General features: G+C 32.9%; 2 protein-coding genes across 3 annotated transcripts; one reads left to right on the plus strand and one right to left on the minus strand.

The window, feature by feature from the left end:
• Positions 1-2762: 2762 nt before the first annotated feature.
• Positions 2763-4398, minus strand: LOC126781334 (B1 protein-like). Its single transcript, XM_050506278.1, has 2 exons — positions 4308-4398; positions 2763-3122 (listed from the first exon to the last, which is right to left on the minus strand). The coding sequence occupies exons 1-2, from the start codon at positions 4359-4361 to the stop codon at positions 2763-2765; spliced, it is 414 nt and encodes a 137-aa protein (XP_050362235.1). The 5' UTR covers positions 4362-4398.
• Positions 4399-11939: 7541 nt separating this feature from the next.
• Positions 11940-13969, plus strand: LOC126768493 (uncharacterized). 2 transcript variants are annotated; one of them, XM_050486655.1, is made up of 4 exons: positions 11940-12070; positions 12186-12454; positions 12551-12695; positions 13749-13969. In XM_050486655.1, exons 2-4 carry the CDS (start codon positions 12236-12238, stop codon positions 13844-13846), a joined length of 462 nt encoding a protein of 153 aa, XP_050342612.1. In that variant the 5' UTR covers positions 11940-12070; positions 12186-12235; the 3' UTR covers positions 13847-13969. The 2 variants fall into 2 exon arrangements, with proteins under 2 accessions (XP_050342612.1, XP_050342603.1); XM_050486646.1 differs by having other exon boundaries at positions 12219-12454.
• Positions 13970-16498: the final 2529 nt, after the last annotated feature.

The following is a 16498-nucleotide window of genomic DNA, read 5'->3' on the forward strand; positions in this document are numbered from 1 at the left end:
TAAACAGTATTTTTTGTACAAATAATTACAATGTAAATAAAATTGGTGATTTTTCAAGGAAACATATCGCTGTTTTGTACATAGTTTCGTACTTACTGGATCCTTTGGAACTGTTGCAATCATCAACAACCTTAACAAGTTCATTTTTGTTCCTGTGATTTCCAACCAATTTTATAATTTTATCTTTAACGAGGTAACCGTCTTCATCCGCATATCCGGTTGATGTAGCAAAACAATAAATGTACTTTCTTGTGCTGTCTGTGTCTTCGAATTTCCAGGCAAGAATTTTCTGCATCGATTCGGTATCAATGCCGGTTTTCCCAACACAATTCATTGATTGATTAAACATATTTGGTAATAATTCAGGAGGAATGCTTACGTAGCTCTAAAAATAATTTATAGTAAATTTTAAATTATTTTAATCACAATTTAAAATTTAAAGTATATAAACATAAACAACTATTTGTTACTTTTTTCTTGAAGAAAAATGAGTGATCGCAGTTCATTTATATTTTTATTATTATCAATCAAACTAAGAAAAAAAATCCTAGTAAAAATTAACTTAAAAAAATTTACTTACAGTTTTTCCGTAAACCAAAGCCGCCGTTACGAGGACGATATACAATACCGTATGCATCTTTATCATTTATCCTACTTGTATTTAATTAATTATAAAATAAATATCTAATATATCGAATATAAATATAGAGAAACTGCTCCAACAAAGCAAAGACTAACACTTGACAATCACTTAGCATATGCCTGTATTTATAAAGATTAGTTAATGAATAAAAACTTACCAGGGTTTTTATGTAATAACTCATCCTTACAATAGATACTATATATATACTTAGTTACATTTTGTAATTATTACCAAGGCGTTTGTATTATGCAAGGAATATTTTATGGTAACACGGACCACAATGTGATGTTAATATTTCTCTTGTTTAGAAATGAGGATAACGACTTAAAAGAATAAATTATTTCAACGCGAGTAGTTGAACGCGTTATAGTGTTCTTGATATATTTTTTTAAAATGAAGTAGCGTTATATATGCAATATATAGAGATTTTATATTGCATAATTAAATATTATACATTCACACCAAGCTTATAATTGAGCGTAAAGTAAGTGATGGAAATGTCAGAGGCGCTTTAAATCTATTATTTTCGTCAAGGTCCCAAGGATAAACATGCTTTACTAATACAACCTTCTCAAAATTCCTTTCTCCCTGTAGACTCCATAACGTCCTCCATAATGCTATTCAGACTTGGATTTATTCTTTCTCGAATGGTTCTGCTGGAGGTTTGGACGGTCTTACCCCACAGCACCTAAAAGACTAGTTAATTCCGTCAGTTTTTAATGAAGACAAGGAAAAATTAATTCGGGAATTAACAAATTTAGTTAACTTAATGCTCTTTGGTCGAATTCCAAAAACAATCACCGTCCTTTATGGTGCAAGTTTAGTGGCTTTTAAAAAAAGATGGAGGAATACGTCCCATTGCAATTGGCAGCACCATTCGGTGACTAGCCTCTAAGATATGTTGCAAAATATTAAGAAGCAAATTAAAAATTAAATTATGCCTCAACAATTGGGTTTCGTTATACATGTAGGACGTAAAGCGGCAGTCCATTCTGCGAGAACCTTTAAGCAAATCCGAAAATTATGAAAATTGAAAGCATAGATAGGGCTTAACTTAAATTGCAGTAATTGTGAAGTATATTTTTCCACAGTTCTGGTGACCCAAGAACTGGCGCTTATGTAGCCCAAAGGCTGAGTCAAAATAGAATAACGATGTAAGTCGGTTTTCAAAGTTTCACAAGTGTATACGAATTGAGTTATACAGAATTACACTATTGAAATATAACATTAATTATATCCATATTAATTATAGGAGTCCGTTATACTCTTCATAAGAGTTGCTGCAATTCCTAATAGTTTTTATGCGGATTCATTATTATTTTTGCATATTAAAATAATTCTGAAATTACTTTAATAACAAAACGCTTTGTTCTCGTTTTTACTTCAAAGATTATCATACAATTGTATATTGATAAGATTATTGTAAATAATTAATTTTTACTCGCTTCAATTCATCGGCTACAATTAGTCATTCTAATAAATGTAATTATTGCAAGTATAATCTTAAGGATAGGATTACTAGGCCGCTAATTAATATTCAGTCAAATAACTTTTTAAAATCACTTCAAAGGGGACATTAAATAAAATTTTTTGGTTGTTAGTCATTATTATGGTCTAAAAGCTAGTTTATAAGTCTACATAGCCAAGTCCGTAGTTCCAATCCTGGGAGAGTTAAGAATCTGGCAATATTTCTTCCTGTGTTTCGAAAAACATATAATCAGTTGGACCTTTGACCTGTCACGTTGTAAAAATAGGAAATGCACCCTGGAGCCATTTCTACTAAAAAATTTAACTTTATAGTAGTCGAATCGAAAGTAAATCGTTGCTGTTTAACCGTTTTCATATTCTACTAACAACCAGTTGCGGTTAGGTCGAAGTTGGATCGGAATAAAATCAAGATCGTATCGTAACCGTTATAAATTATTGTAACTTTTACCTCCTGCACCTTTACATGGCCTTTAAATTGCCTGTTAAAATCAGGTCGATATTATTATTTAATTCATAAAATAATCCCTAAAAATAGTAATTAAATAAACATCAAAAGGAACTTATGAATGATGTTTAATAATAATTAAGTTAAATATAACAACACTATAATATAACACTGAAATTAGAAATATTACTCGAATAAGACATGTTGTTTTGTATTGGTGTAATAACATTTGAATATTTCGTACGCGGTGTCCGCTTGGCTGTCGCCTTTCTTGTTCTTGCACTCGTTCAACGTTTTAGCTGCAGCAATCTTGTCAATACCAGTCGGTAATTTCGATAGAGCTACGTCACTGTTCAATTTTCCATCAGGAGTAATTATATTCGCTTTTTGGAAGAAGCAAAGTATGAACTTCTTTAAGCCCTCATCGTTAGATAGGTGTCCCTTTTTGGCTTCAGCTAAAATTTCTGGTTTCACGCCCGTCTCTTTCATACATTCGGCTGTGTAGTTTTTGACCTTTTCTTTTTGTGTTTGCGATAAGTGAACGTTCTAAAAAAAAAGAAAATTTAAATACTTATAATTGTTCACAAATGAATTTGAACACTTTGGAGATCTACAAATATTCAATTATCTTTTATTATTTTGTTGACAATGGAAATAAATAGCTCATTTCCACTCTCAAACTACTGGCTATTATAATGCGAAAGTACCCAATTAATCAATAAAGTCGATTTTGCATGAATTTGAAGAAAATAATATCAACATAACTTATTCAAAACTTAGGTTACTTAGAGATGTTTAACCAGATTCTTAATGAATTCATGATATTTATTATTGCTGTTTTGCGGTAGAATATATGATGAGTGGGTGGTAACCTACTCAGAGGAACTTGCACAAAGTCCTACCGCCAGTCATATAATATACAAAACTTAGTTTGACTTAATAAATTATATATATTTAGTTATTGAATATGTTGTATGAATATTTAATTATGGAAATTCAACTATAATATTGTTTGATTCTATAAAAATATCGATTTGATACAAGGTGTATCACCTTGTACACATCAAATATTAGAATTTCCTGTGGTAAGACAAATTCTTCTTACTAATCACATTTTCTCATCCTAACATATTACATATATTTTTGTATCACTGTAAACAGTTTGAAGGGAAAGTGAATAAATGTATTTCTTTATTAAAATACGAAGGTACTGGCAAATTGGACACCGGATGGTAAGTGTTCTCCACGGACGTTGATGCTACACATATATTAGGCATTCCTTACATCGTCAATCCACCACCAACCTTAGGAACAAAGAAGTTACGTCCCTTGTTTGCTGGCTGGTAATTATACTGGCTTACCTTTTAAACTGGAACACAATAATCCTAAGTAGTGCTATTTTACGAAAGGATAAGTGATGAGTTAGTTGTACCTAATCAGGTCGGCTTGCCCAAGCCTTTCCACCAATTTTATTGTAAGAGAAAATTGATATTGTTAATTGAAACTATGACTTGTAAATTTTGATACATCTACTCTCTCTCTCGACTCTCATCACTTATGTAGTACAGCCAAACAATGCTTTAATCTACTAACTACCTAAACGATCCTACACTAAACCATAATGTAAAGGTTTATTAGAAAAATAAATAAGAGGAAAATGCATACAAAAATTGACAATAACAAATAAAAAGACAAAAAAGCGTCGATATATATTTAAAACAATTTACTTACATGCGCTTCCAAACTCGCGATAATAACAATACAAATAAATATGACCGCCTTCATTTTGAATCCTTGTTGATACGAATCATTTATGGAATGAAATAAATGAGAAATCAGACTTAACAAGTTTTTATACAAGTATAGGAAGGACGTCAGGGCGAATTCGTTACGTTTCAAAAAACGTAACTTTCAATACCATCCAGTATTACATAAGGCATTTACCCACTGCGGGCAGATCACTGACTTGCCTACTTAAACATGTACACACTAACGACGGGATCCGGCTTAGAATCGACATTCCACTTTAAGAAGTTGGAGTAGGTTTGCTTTTATATGACATACATTTTGCGATATTGTGTTACTTTTCATAATACTTGAATATTAGTAGAATATTTTAATTAGGTAAGTACCTATTTGAAAATTTTAAATCACATCTAGATATAAACTTCTTATTAATTATTGTCTTGACGTAGCCATATATCACGTTTGGAATGATATTGTTGCGATAGTACTCTAATATAAGACTACCCACTAATTTTATTAGAACTGCACGTAATAACCTGCTTTAAATCTTAGTTGTGTATTTTTTATAATTTATAATTTTTTAAGATAAAAAAATGTAACAATTGTCACTTAATTTTATAAGTTAGCATTTCAATTCATTAAGAGGTTGTTGACCGTCACAGTTGGGCGTCACAGATAAATATGCCCCACGCAGCCCTCACTTCGCTGGAGGTTGGAGCAGTTACAAAAATCATAAGAAAAATATTAGTAACATAACCGGCAAAAATAAGGCCAAGGCTCTCATTGTATTGTATTATTCAATATACTGATGTCGTTAATTAAAAATTGTGATGAATAGCTTCGTAGCAAAAAGGGAACAATTATGAAAATAGAGCGTCTTTATTTATTTCTGTTCTTTCTTTCTTTAAAAAAAATAAGTAAAGAAGAAACGCTTTAAATTATATAGAATTAACACATATATTTAATCTTTTTCAGATTCTTTGAAAGACTACTAATCCGATTGATATGATATTATATTAATCTGACTGCCTCGTTGGTTCGAAGACAACTTATAAGTCTTCAAACCCCGACGTACTAGGTTTAATTCCCAGATCGGGCTAGTAAAAAGTTATTGGGTTTCGTCGTCAAGAAATTATCAACAGCAGCTCGAAGTTTGGAAAAACGAGGGCATAGGCCAAACAAAAACTATTATACGTTTATATATTATTACCATTATTAATTTGTGACATCTTAGTTTATGTATATCTTAGGACTGATTAGACTGGTAGCCTTACTCGTAATATTATACAGGACCAATTTCACCAAAGCAATGCGTATAGCATCGAAGGGAAAAGCGACCTCTATTAACTACTTGGCAGACTTAGGTTAAGATAAAACTTAAAATATATTTTCGACTATTTTCATTATTCCAGTTGTAAGATATTAATATTTAAACAAAATGAAAGCTTACATTCGTAAGCCTTAAAGACCTTGGCAACCTTTAATATGAATAGCTATTCAAAAATATTTACGATAACATCCAGTGAATAATAAATGTTCTATAGGAGTTTAATAATCTATGAGTATCCTTGAAAATACATAATTTTATATTTTAATTTACACCAAAACAATTCACATGAATTTTAGTATATTTAATCAGTGTCAGGTATACATGTTTTCTTTATATCGCTGTCGACCTTTTATTATCTAGACCACGCCGTATAAGGGATACTTGTATCTGACCTTTGCATTCACAAGTTCAGAGTCGATTCCTAATAAAACTTGTATTGTTTTTATTACAGATTTTTAATTAATTTAAAACTCATACTTGTTTACTTCGTTTATTTCGTTTTAAGACCTGTTTAATTTACTTATTTATCAAAACAATAAAATTAATGATTTTTCCCGAAATTGTGACGTACGTACTGTTAACACTAGGAGCAAATTTGTAACTACTATTACCCAATTACACAGAGTTAGTAAATCTGTTGTTGGACAACGTATATATACGCTGTTACAACAGGATCCCAGTTAATGTTTAAAAATATTAAATTGTGAAAAAAAAAACCGTTAAGAAACATATGTGTGCTAAAGGATATTACAAAACCAAAAGACTTTTTTATAAAACCTATAATTTTAAAAATCGAAATTTAAAAAAATCCTGCCGAGTTTTTTCCGATTGTTCTTCTCTGATCTAAGGTGTAGAAAGTGTGAAATAATGTAAGATAAAGCTATGTATTAGTGCCTCCGCATAAATGTTGGACTATTATAATAACAAGTTAAGATTAATAGCAATCTAGACTAAATGCTAACGATGAGTTATTTTTTGCTTTTACACGGCTAATTTTTCCTACGATGCAATTTTTGTATAGCTGCTTTCCTAAAAAAAACAATAATCAAAAAAATATTATTTTCTTAATCAATTATTATCCTGATATTAATCAATTACTAGGTCCTTGATGACTATAATTATGCAGGTTATAACCTCGTTGTAAGTAAATAAAATATTATAATAATCATTAATCATTGTCTTACTAATATTTTATAATATCCTGGGACATTATTCACACACGGGTATCAGATCCCAAACTAAGCAGAGCTTGTACTATGAAAACCAGACAACTGATATACTACATATACTACTTTTCTTTTGTAAATATATACTTATATAGATACGTACACCCAAACTCAGGCCAAACAGACATGTTCATGCATACAAATGTCTGTCCTGGGTGAGAATCGAACCCACAACCTTCGGAGTGAAAGGCAAGTATCTACCAACCGGCACGACAATATAGTTTAATGCATTGGAAGCGCACTCAATTTTTCTAACGTTACGATATAAAATAAAATGGTTGAATATTTTATGTATAAATTCGAGTCATAAAAGCACTTTTGAATTTTTTTCGAGTATTGAATATATACAAATAAATAAAATTAATGTATATCTGTCATTTCAAAATAACTGCCTCTTTTGAAGTTATTAGCGAATATTTATTTTTGACTACCTAAAAATTTTAATATTTTATATGTATAATTAAATTGAAGTTTATTTCCATGCCGGTGTTAAATTTATGACAATCAATAATTAAATATAATATAATAAGTGTTCGTCACGATCAATAAGTTCTATATTAAATAATGCTAGAACGAACAAAATTGACCAAAATTATTAAAGCTAAAGGATCTAAGGACAAAGAAAATGATGAATAGTGTACGTGCTGTTTTTGTGGAAAGGATTATATGGAAATTAACGAACACCGGTTGATGACTGGATCCAATGCAATTCCTTTAAGTAATGGAGTCACGAGAAATGCACGGCTTATGAGAGAAATGGCATATTTCTGTGTGACAATTGTCCTATAAGCATATCCACTTTAGCCGGTGGCTTAGGCAAAGCGGATAGCGGTACCAATTTTAATGTGATTAATAATTTGAAGTAAAGTACTGATGTTACGTGTTTTTTGTTGATTATATTAACAAGTTGAATAAATACTGTTTCAAATTCAATAATATTTTTTTATCTATCTGTATTGGTTTCCTTCCCATAGCCCGCCAAAGATTAAGGTATTAACTTTGCCCGGCCTTCCCCTACTATATATCAAGATATATAACCGCTACTTGTCCAGACTTATACAGTTAAATTAGCGTTTTCTCTAAATGCTTTTTAAATAAAAAGATGTAAGCAAAAATAATAACACCTCCCTATAAAGCTGAGGGATGTATCCGCCTGAATTGAAATGCATCTTATCGCCCCATGTCTTTTCCTCATACGTTTATATTAAAATATCTTGCAATATATCAAAACGGTACTAATTGGAAAATATAAAATGGCATTTTTATTTACAGATGACTTCATATAATATAATTTATATAATATTATAAATAAATTTAATTTTACTCTAACCACTTCGGAATGCCCCCGCCCCCATTCTGAAGCAGCCTCAAATTCAAACGTGGATATCTATGTCTGTGAGTGTCAGTGTTGTTTTTAATATGTATGTATACCTTTTTTTTTTTCGCTGGAAAAACGCGGTTACGCGTTTCCCCCACTTGAAGTGGGGGGGTATGTGGGACTCGCCGGCGCCGAGTATGTGCCGGAATACCCACTAAAAAATCAGCGGTACCCACACCGCCTTTTCGAGGGGCGTCACTGGATCGCTTTCGCATACTACCGTGACGCCCCGACGGTTGGCCCGCTTCTGCAGGCCTCCAAATCCTAGGGGGTTCTCAGGGTACAAAGACCCCCTAACCCCGGCAACACTTAGGGCGGGAGGAGAAGATGTGCATAGCGCCGACGCCTTCTCCCCGGTCTTCTTCGGCGAAGCGAGTCAGCGGAGGCCCTTTCCTCACGCTCCCGCTCCGCTGCCTCCTTCTGCGACATGACATTTTCGCAGAAGGAGACCGTCTCCAACCAGCACCTCTCGCTACCAAGCATGGCATTTATCACACTCGGCAGCGAGAGGTCTTCACCGACTAAGGCCGCCAGGGACAGGCGCTGAGGTCCCCAAGTGGCACATCAGAGTGTGGCACGCTGTGTCCGAAGGCGCACCACAGCATCACATCACCACCACACATCATGGCAGGAGGGTGTCACCTCCCGCCTCGCTATCCGGTGCAGGTACTTACCGAAACAACCGTGTCCGGTAAGTACCTGCGTCAGCCTGAATGTGAGTGTGCCGTGACTCCGTTCCACCCAGCGGCTCAAGTGGGGGCGGACCGCCTCCACTGTCACTAGGCCTGCCGAGGGGGACCTCAGGTCCTCCTCCCACCTACGAATCAAGGCTCGCTGGACTAAGGCCCTGACTCGCTCAACCTCCGCCGACCCTGGACGGACGCCGCTTGACCTCGTTTCCACCCGGAACCGGTGCACTTCCGCAAGCACCTCTGTCTGGAGTTCCCAGGGCGGATCGCTCGCGAGAAGTGTCGCTGCCGTCCATGACACCGTACCCACGTATCGCTCTCACCGCTATGACTCTTTGCGGCCTCCGCAGAAGAGCTCTGTTACGAGCGGTGAGAGCATCCACCCAAATGGGTGCACCGTACAACGCCATGGAGCGTACCACACCAGCGTATTAACGCCGACATGGTGTTTCCGGCTCTCCTACATTCGGTAGGAGGCGGCCCAGAGCAGCAGCAGCGCTTATGAGCTTCGGGCCGAGATGGACAAAATGCTGCCTGAAGCTCCATCTTCCGTCCAGGATCAGGCCCAGATACCTCATCTGGGCTTGCACCTTAATCACCGCCAATATGTATGTATACCTATGTATATCTACAAATATCACTTCTTTGGCTAAATTAGTCTTTGCAAGAAGTGTGTAAAAATCTTATCTTCATAATAAAAACGTTGTCAATTCAAGTTGAGATCTTTTTAATATTTGTAATAAAAATACAAAGTTAGAGGCTATATCAAATTGCTAAGTGTAAACGCAATATTTATTACACGTAGCGCTTAAAGTAAAATGTTTCTCTCACTAATACTTACTTACTAGCTATTTGCTGTTGGTCCTGCGCCTGAACTATTTCCGTTCGTGTCGGATTCCCGTCCCATCGAATTATGAGAGCTAAGGAATAGAGTGCAACTGTGTTTGCGCACACACTTGTGCACTATAAAATAAATGTGCACTATAAATACAATATAAATATCTCCTGTGCAGTTGGCTAATCTCTCTTGAGATAGGCCGCCGTGGCCGGAATCGTTCTGGAGGACATTATTATTTTTATTTTTTTACTAGTTATTTTGATTTTGTTTTATTTCTCAGTATAATGACAATTAACAAAGGTTTAAACAAAATCGTGTAGTTTTTATCGGAATTGAATTATAATATTGCAGCTTACCATGCACTTACTGACATGCGCCTACTTTTCTATGACTTTAGTTCAAATTATTTAATGGTAACAATCTTTATCAAAACCAATAACTTGTCAACTTCTGAAAATTAATGCGTTTGTGTGATTAATCTGTGCAATTTGAAAAGTCACTACTTTAGTATATGTAAGGTTATTTTTATGTATTTAATTTCCTCTATTCTTAAGAATACTTCATGTTACGGATGACATTCCACCACGTATATATCCAAGAAATATTGAGCTGCGTGGTGGAATTGGGTGGTTTAGATGAGAGGCCATTGCTTAGCAGTCGAATATGTATAGGCTGTTTACCTCTATTTTGTCAGTACAAATATAATAAATCTGCGATTATAGTTTGTTGAAATGTGGGTTATTGTACATAATGACAAAAGTTATTATTTGAGTAGGTGGTGAAACCATAAAAGTACCAGGGGAGGAAAACCTTTGCAAACTATATAACTCTATTTTGCAAACTATATACTTTTTATAAATAAGGGTGCTTTTATAAAATTTTCAGTTGTCATTTGATCATTAAGTTGGCAATAACGTGTACTTATTATTATTAATTAGGCATTAGGTTTCAGATAGTTTTCTTCGATTTGTTAATTTTTTTTTATTTTGGTGTCGCATACTATAGGTTTATTGCTCGCTTCAGGCAAATTTAGAAATTTAGTTCATTTTCATACATAAATGGATTTAATACCAAAGGTTTTGTTCTCAAGGTTGGCAGCATTTCAGGCAAAAAGAAGACCCCAGATAAAAATATCAAGACCTCACAAAGTCATCGCTCTGAATAAATCTAATGTGACCCAAGGTAAAAATACCCCTAAGAAAAAACCCATTGTTTTCTTTCAGCAGTGTTATTTTTATCACTGCTCTGCTCGACCTGAGTGATTTATAAAGTCACCATGTACTATTTAATGTATATGTATATATAACTTTTAGGCCAAATTATTATATGCAAAAAGTATTAATACCTTAACGATCTTGTCTTCGTAATAAACTAGCATAATTTATAATATAAAGTCAAGGTTAACTTTTTATATCTGTAATAAAAATACAGTTAAATACTATACCAAGTTTATTATTAATTTCTAGTAAATTATTAATCGTGTATTAAAATGAAATAATGTAACATGTGAGTGACGCGGGAGAGTAATTATTCAATGTATTTTATTTTATTTTATGGTTGGACACTTGACGCGCAAAACTCTAAAATCGTCAAAGGCCTTCTCTAGAGGAGGAAGTTTGGGGCTAATTCCCCCATGCTGCTCCAATGTGGTTTGGTGGTGGTGGCTACAGAATTAATTGAAGATAAACTATAAGCACAAGAAAATTCAATTGAGCTTGAGCAGGTTTGTACCTGAAATCATCGATTAAGATTCACATGGGAATCACATCACTACTCACTGGAGACAGCTGACCTAGATTTAAATTGCAAATAAAATTAATAAATCACATTTAATTGGGGCCGTCATCAGTTTTTATGCTTGAAGATGTGCCTGTAGAAGACGTATCCCATGTGCTTGCAACATGGGATACGTCTTAGAACCCATTGTTGCTGGCGCACACTACTTGATATTCGTAGAGCCAGTGTCTATGGGTGCAAATGACTATTTTCTCGGGTGACAAATGTAGTGCCTAAAATAAATACATTAAAAGTTTTTATGTCATTCTTTTCTCTTTGATTTTTTTTTGTTTCATTTCGAAGTAAAAATGTTTATTCCTACTGAAACAAAACCCACAGATTAATGTTATACGGCTTCATGTTGATGCGTCCATCGTTGCTCCTTAGTCAGTCTCGGCATTGTACACCTGAAAGTTTATCTAGGTTACGAAACTAAAATTGACTAAAACAAGTGTAATAGTGATATTAGATAAAAAACGCTTTTTTCTCAAGCATTCCTATAGCAAAAGAGGTAAAATTTATTATATAATTAAATTTGAACTTCAAAATTATTCTATCCTTATTAAACTTATTTAGAAGAAATAAATATAAAACTAAATTAATATTTATATGTATGTACTTTAAAGGAACATATTTTGTTTTGATAAAATTGAATATAGCAAATAGCTTCAACACAATGGCTGAAGAATCGGGATCTGGCTGTCATCTACGAAGACGGCGTGGTCTCGGTAAACCACAGCTGGCCTTAAACCTGGATCCGGGTTATGTCCATGAAGGTTGCAGTAAACTGGGAACACCCTCACCGAGTTACGTGAAACTAACACCAAGTATTACCCCCAGTTCAGCCAGATTGTTACAAGACTTTAAGAATAAACAACAATCTTTTGATATACGGGTATGTTTTAATATTCGTCATAATAAAAATTTACGAACGACGAACGAAATCAAAACATTCTATATTTAAATTATGCTTTTTTTATTTTATATTTAGGTAGAAGATTGCGAAGAAATAGAAATTATTATAGAGAGCGACGAAGAAGGTGAAGTTGAGGAAAATGCATCGGCAGTCGTACAGAATCGACCCATAACTCCAACACCCGTACAGGATTTCGGTACTAGTGTCGTTTATGTGGAAGGTAATATTGAAATATATAATTGTTTTATTACTGTTTCATAATAATGGAAATCATATTAATACTTTGTTTGGGTACGATGTTACCTAACGATCTCGTTTGTATCGTCATTTAACTAGATTAATTTACTTTCAATGATTTATTTTGCATGAAAATTACCTCTTTTTAATTACTATTTTATACTATTTACTTATGCTACGAAAATCAATCAATGTAGTGTATAGAAATAGAAAAACACAGCAAAGGCAGAGGCAATACATATATAAAGATTTGATATATTTGATCATAGTTGAAGAAAAAAATGCCTTCCTACCAATAACATATACACGCTTTTAATATTTACAATAAGTTAGTGCAAACAAAAGGAATTTATCGAAGAGTCTTTATAATAATGTACTAAGTGCTTTAAGTGAATCAAAAAAAAAAAAACTTTTGAAACGGTAACGTGCAAAATATCTCTGTATTCAGTTAAAGTAAGACAGTGTTGCCGCTTAAAATATTAGTCGCTATTATAACTTTCATACAGCATAAATCGTAAAAAATTACGGGTATTGTCTTCGATGAATAGAAATAAATATCAGCTGTGCTACTCACCCGCGAAATTGACAACCGACTTATGGTGGTACACTATTTGAATACGTGTATTCTTGAAATGTTATAATTATTATGGTCAATGTCGTATATAAGTTTTTGACATTTCACGACCGTTTTCAACGGTGTCCTTCCAATTTGTTCTTACAGAACATCTACAGGTATAGGAATACTTTCAGAGCTGTTAGAACAAACTGAAACGAAATCGCAGAACAGACCGCGAATGTCTGAAAGTGATATGCGACATTGAGTATAATAATTATAACATTTAAAGGGTTTACGTATCAATATTGCGTAACATTTCGCAAGTGAGTTACTAAGTTATTATATAGAGTTATTTCCTTTTATATACATACTCTCACTAACGCATTTCCACTGATAATATTGTGAATGTCTATCGGCTCATAAATTATGTATGTTTAAAATTTTAACGAGAGATTCAAATATTTTTATGAACGTTTACAGGACCGCAAGCTACCGATTTTCTGAAAGTGAAAACATTTGAGCAAGATTGTTATACTGATGTCTCGGATGCAGGTTCAGACGAAGAAGACGAACAATAGTCTGACATTATTAAACATATCACATTACTCATGTTTTAAAGCACTACATAATATATTTATTTACACAATTATATAAACTAATAAATAAATATATTTCTATACTAACATTGCTTTTTAAAGTAACTGCATAATGTGAATTTATTTTTAACCCTTCTCTGCCCATGGCTCGTTTTCGTCCCAGTGAAAGAAAACACTTCCGGTACAAATTTATATCAACATAATAATATTATGTCACATTTAAAAAACGAAGGATCTTCGAAAAATGTCAATGTGTGATACAAATGTTGTTACTTTTTTAAAGTCAGTTTTCTTAGTACTATCTTTCAGAAGTATAGTTTAATTTAAAGGACAAGTAATTCGATCGAGGTATGATTTTTTGCATCGAGTTAATGATTTCTTTTCATAGTAAAGCCCTTTATGCAGTTAAAATTTAACTTAGACTGTACTTGTATTGTGTATAAAACTTTTATGTCGAAGTAATGAAACAGAGGAAAAAAATAATTGAATTTACTTAGATATAAAAAATTATTTAATTTTTACAACTTGCAAATTATTTATTAAGATATTCACTTATGCTTATGATGGTGCAAATATCTTATTTTTATCTAAATGAAAATTGACGAGTTTTATAGCGCAAACGAATCATTTTGAGACTTGGGTTACGACGACAAATGGATTAACCAATAAATGGATACGCGATCCAACATAGAATAAAGTACACATCGAAGTTAAATTGATTTTACTACGAACCGAGATTGACATTACTTGATTAATTAGACGGTGGAATAGGTATGTAGTATGTAAACACTAAGCGCAAATATAGTTAGACAAACGTTGATTTTTAAACAATTTATGAACATTTTTTCATTATTTCAACTCTGGTCTATAACGAAATTCATACATATTTGTATTACCAGAAAAAAACGAGTACGTGAAATTTCAATTAAATATTTTTGGTAATAACAATTTTTAAAATTCTATCGCAGAATTTGACCTCGCATAACCTACTAACAGGCGAAGCTAAAAAAGCTAATAAATAAATACTTTTTAAAAACATTAATACATTAAGTTTAATTATAGCTATGTTTAAAAAGTAACATAAAACTGAGTGAATTGCCATTCTTATTTTGTGGCGATAATAGAGCACCGCCACGCCACTTCGCGTTTGAATTGTGCAATTATCTTGAAGAAAATATATAACCATTTATCAGATTTTTAACCTTCTCATATTCCTCTTTCTATTTATAACAAAAAGTTTAATTACTATACTTGAATGCTATGATAAAGATTAATTTAATATTTTTCAACATTCTTTGTTCTTTATTTTAAAATATTTCCGCAATCGTCACGGATATAGAAATAGCGTGCAATTAATGAACTGATTTGAATTGATTTGAAAAATCAATGTTTCTGTTCTGACGTCGCTGCTGTCATTTCTAATAAGTCTAATTAAATAAATACAAAGTCCACGCAAGTGGAGTCGGCGTGGAAATGATACCGTCTACAAATATAATTAGATAAGCATAGTGTGGATTTGTATCAAATGCGTGCGCTTGTAAAGTTTTAAAAAAGGCTCATTACACTTTCATTATATAATTTTATTAGCTACCATTCCGGGTAGTGAGGATCTACATTAAATGTTCATATAACTCTACCTATTTTTACGTTTGTTTGTCTGCCACATGTGTATTCTACCAACCCGAATTGGGGCAGCGTGCTGGAATAAGCTCCAACCTTCTCAAAAAACGAGAGGAGGCTTTCACCCAGCAGTGGGACATTTACAGGCTCACTTTAAGTCTGTTTGTACAATGAATTATATTAATAAAAATGGATTGCCAATCAAGATTTTTTTAAAAAACCGTTTCGTTTTATTTTTATAATAAAAATATTTTCGTCTCCTGTCACATATCACTTATATTTCAAACATTAATTATTTAGTCGCTGCGGCGCTGTTGAGACGAGGACTAGGAAAAATTTGACAGCGCTTTGTCAATTACCATAGTATAGTTAAAAGAACTGTATGATATCCTTCACAATAATTTGTAAAATATGTACAACAAAGATATAAAACTAAATTTAATACTGATGGTCGTTTTGAATATAAATGCATTGAAATGATATCGCGTGTTAAGAAGGGCTTGTGAGGAACACGCGGGTGACATTTGAAATTTTGCTAGCTTTAGACGCGCTCTTAAAAAGAAATACTAGTAATACACAGATAAACTTGTTTTCATGAATCCTAAAACGGGGGTTATTGTCATAATAGATTATTTGGCCTGACAACAAAAAACAATTTTAAATTATTTGTAGGTTATTATCGAGCCCATTAAAAGTGCTTAAGCATTCATTTATGTTTTGTATATTCTAAAAATAAGACACCAACAACACGTCACTTAATAAACATCAAGTCACGAATTAATGTTTTTTTTTTTACCGCGACTAAGATAATTGTTCAATGGCGTGAAGTGCCAAAGTTTATAAATACTTTGAAAAAAATAACAAACAAACCTACCGCAAAATAATTTATAATAATACGCCAAAGATAATCCAAAATTGTCTTGAAAATGTCTACAATTAAAGTATTAACCATTTAATATTATATAATAATGTAATTAATGAAAATCATGAGATTACATCACTACATTAAAACAG

Source organism: Nymphalis io, chromosome 1, assembly GCF_905147045.1.
Source record: "Nymphalis io chromosome 1, ilAglIoxx1.1, whole genome shotgun sequence".
In the NCBI taxonomy this organism is placed as follows: domain Eukaryota; kingdom Metazoa; phylum Arthropoda; class Insecta; order Lepidoptera; family Nymphalidae; genus Nymphalis; species Nymphalis io.

Excerpts from the sequence above, each read along its gene's own strand:
- LOC126781334 (XM_050506278.1), bottom strand. The coding sequence starts at position 4,361 with ATGAAGGCGGTCATATTTATTTGTATTGTTATTATCGCGAGTTTGGAA. Across the intron at positions 3,123-4,307 it reads TCGCGAGTTTGGAAGCGCAT|AACGTTCACTTATCGCAAAC; the intron begins GTAAGTAAATTG and ends CTTTTTTTTTAG.
- LOC126768493 (XM_050486655.1), top strand. The coding sequence starts at position 12,236 with ATGGCTGAAGAATCGGGATCTGGCTGTCATCTACGAAGACGGCGTGGT. Across the intron at positions 12,455-12,550 it reads AACAATCTTTTGATATACGG|GTAGAAGATTGCGAAGAAAT; the intron begins GTATGTTTTAAT and ends TTTTATATTTAG. Across the intron at positions 12,696-13,748 it reads TAGTGTCGTTTATGTGGAAG|GACCGCAAGCTACCGATTTT; the intron begins GTAATATTGAAA and ends GAACGTTTACAG.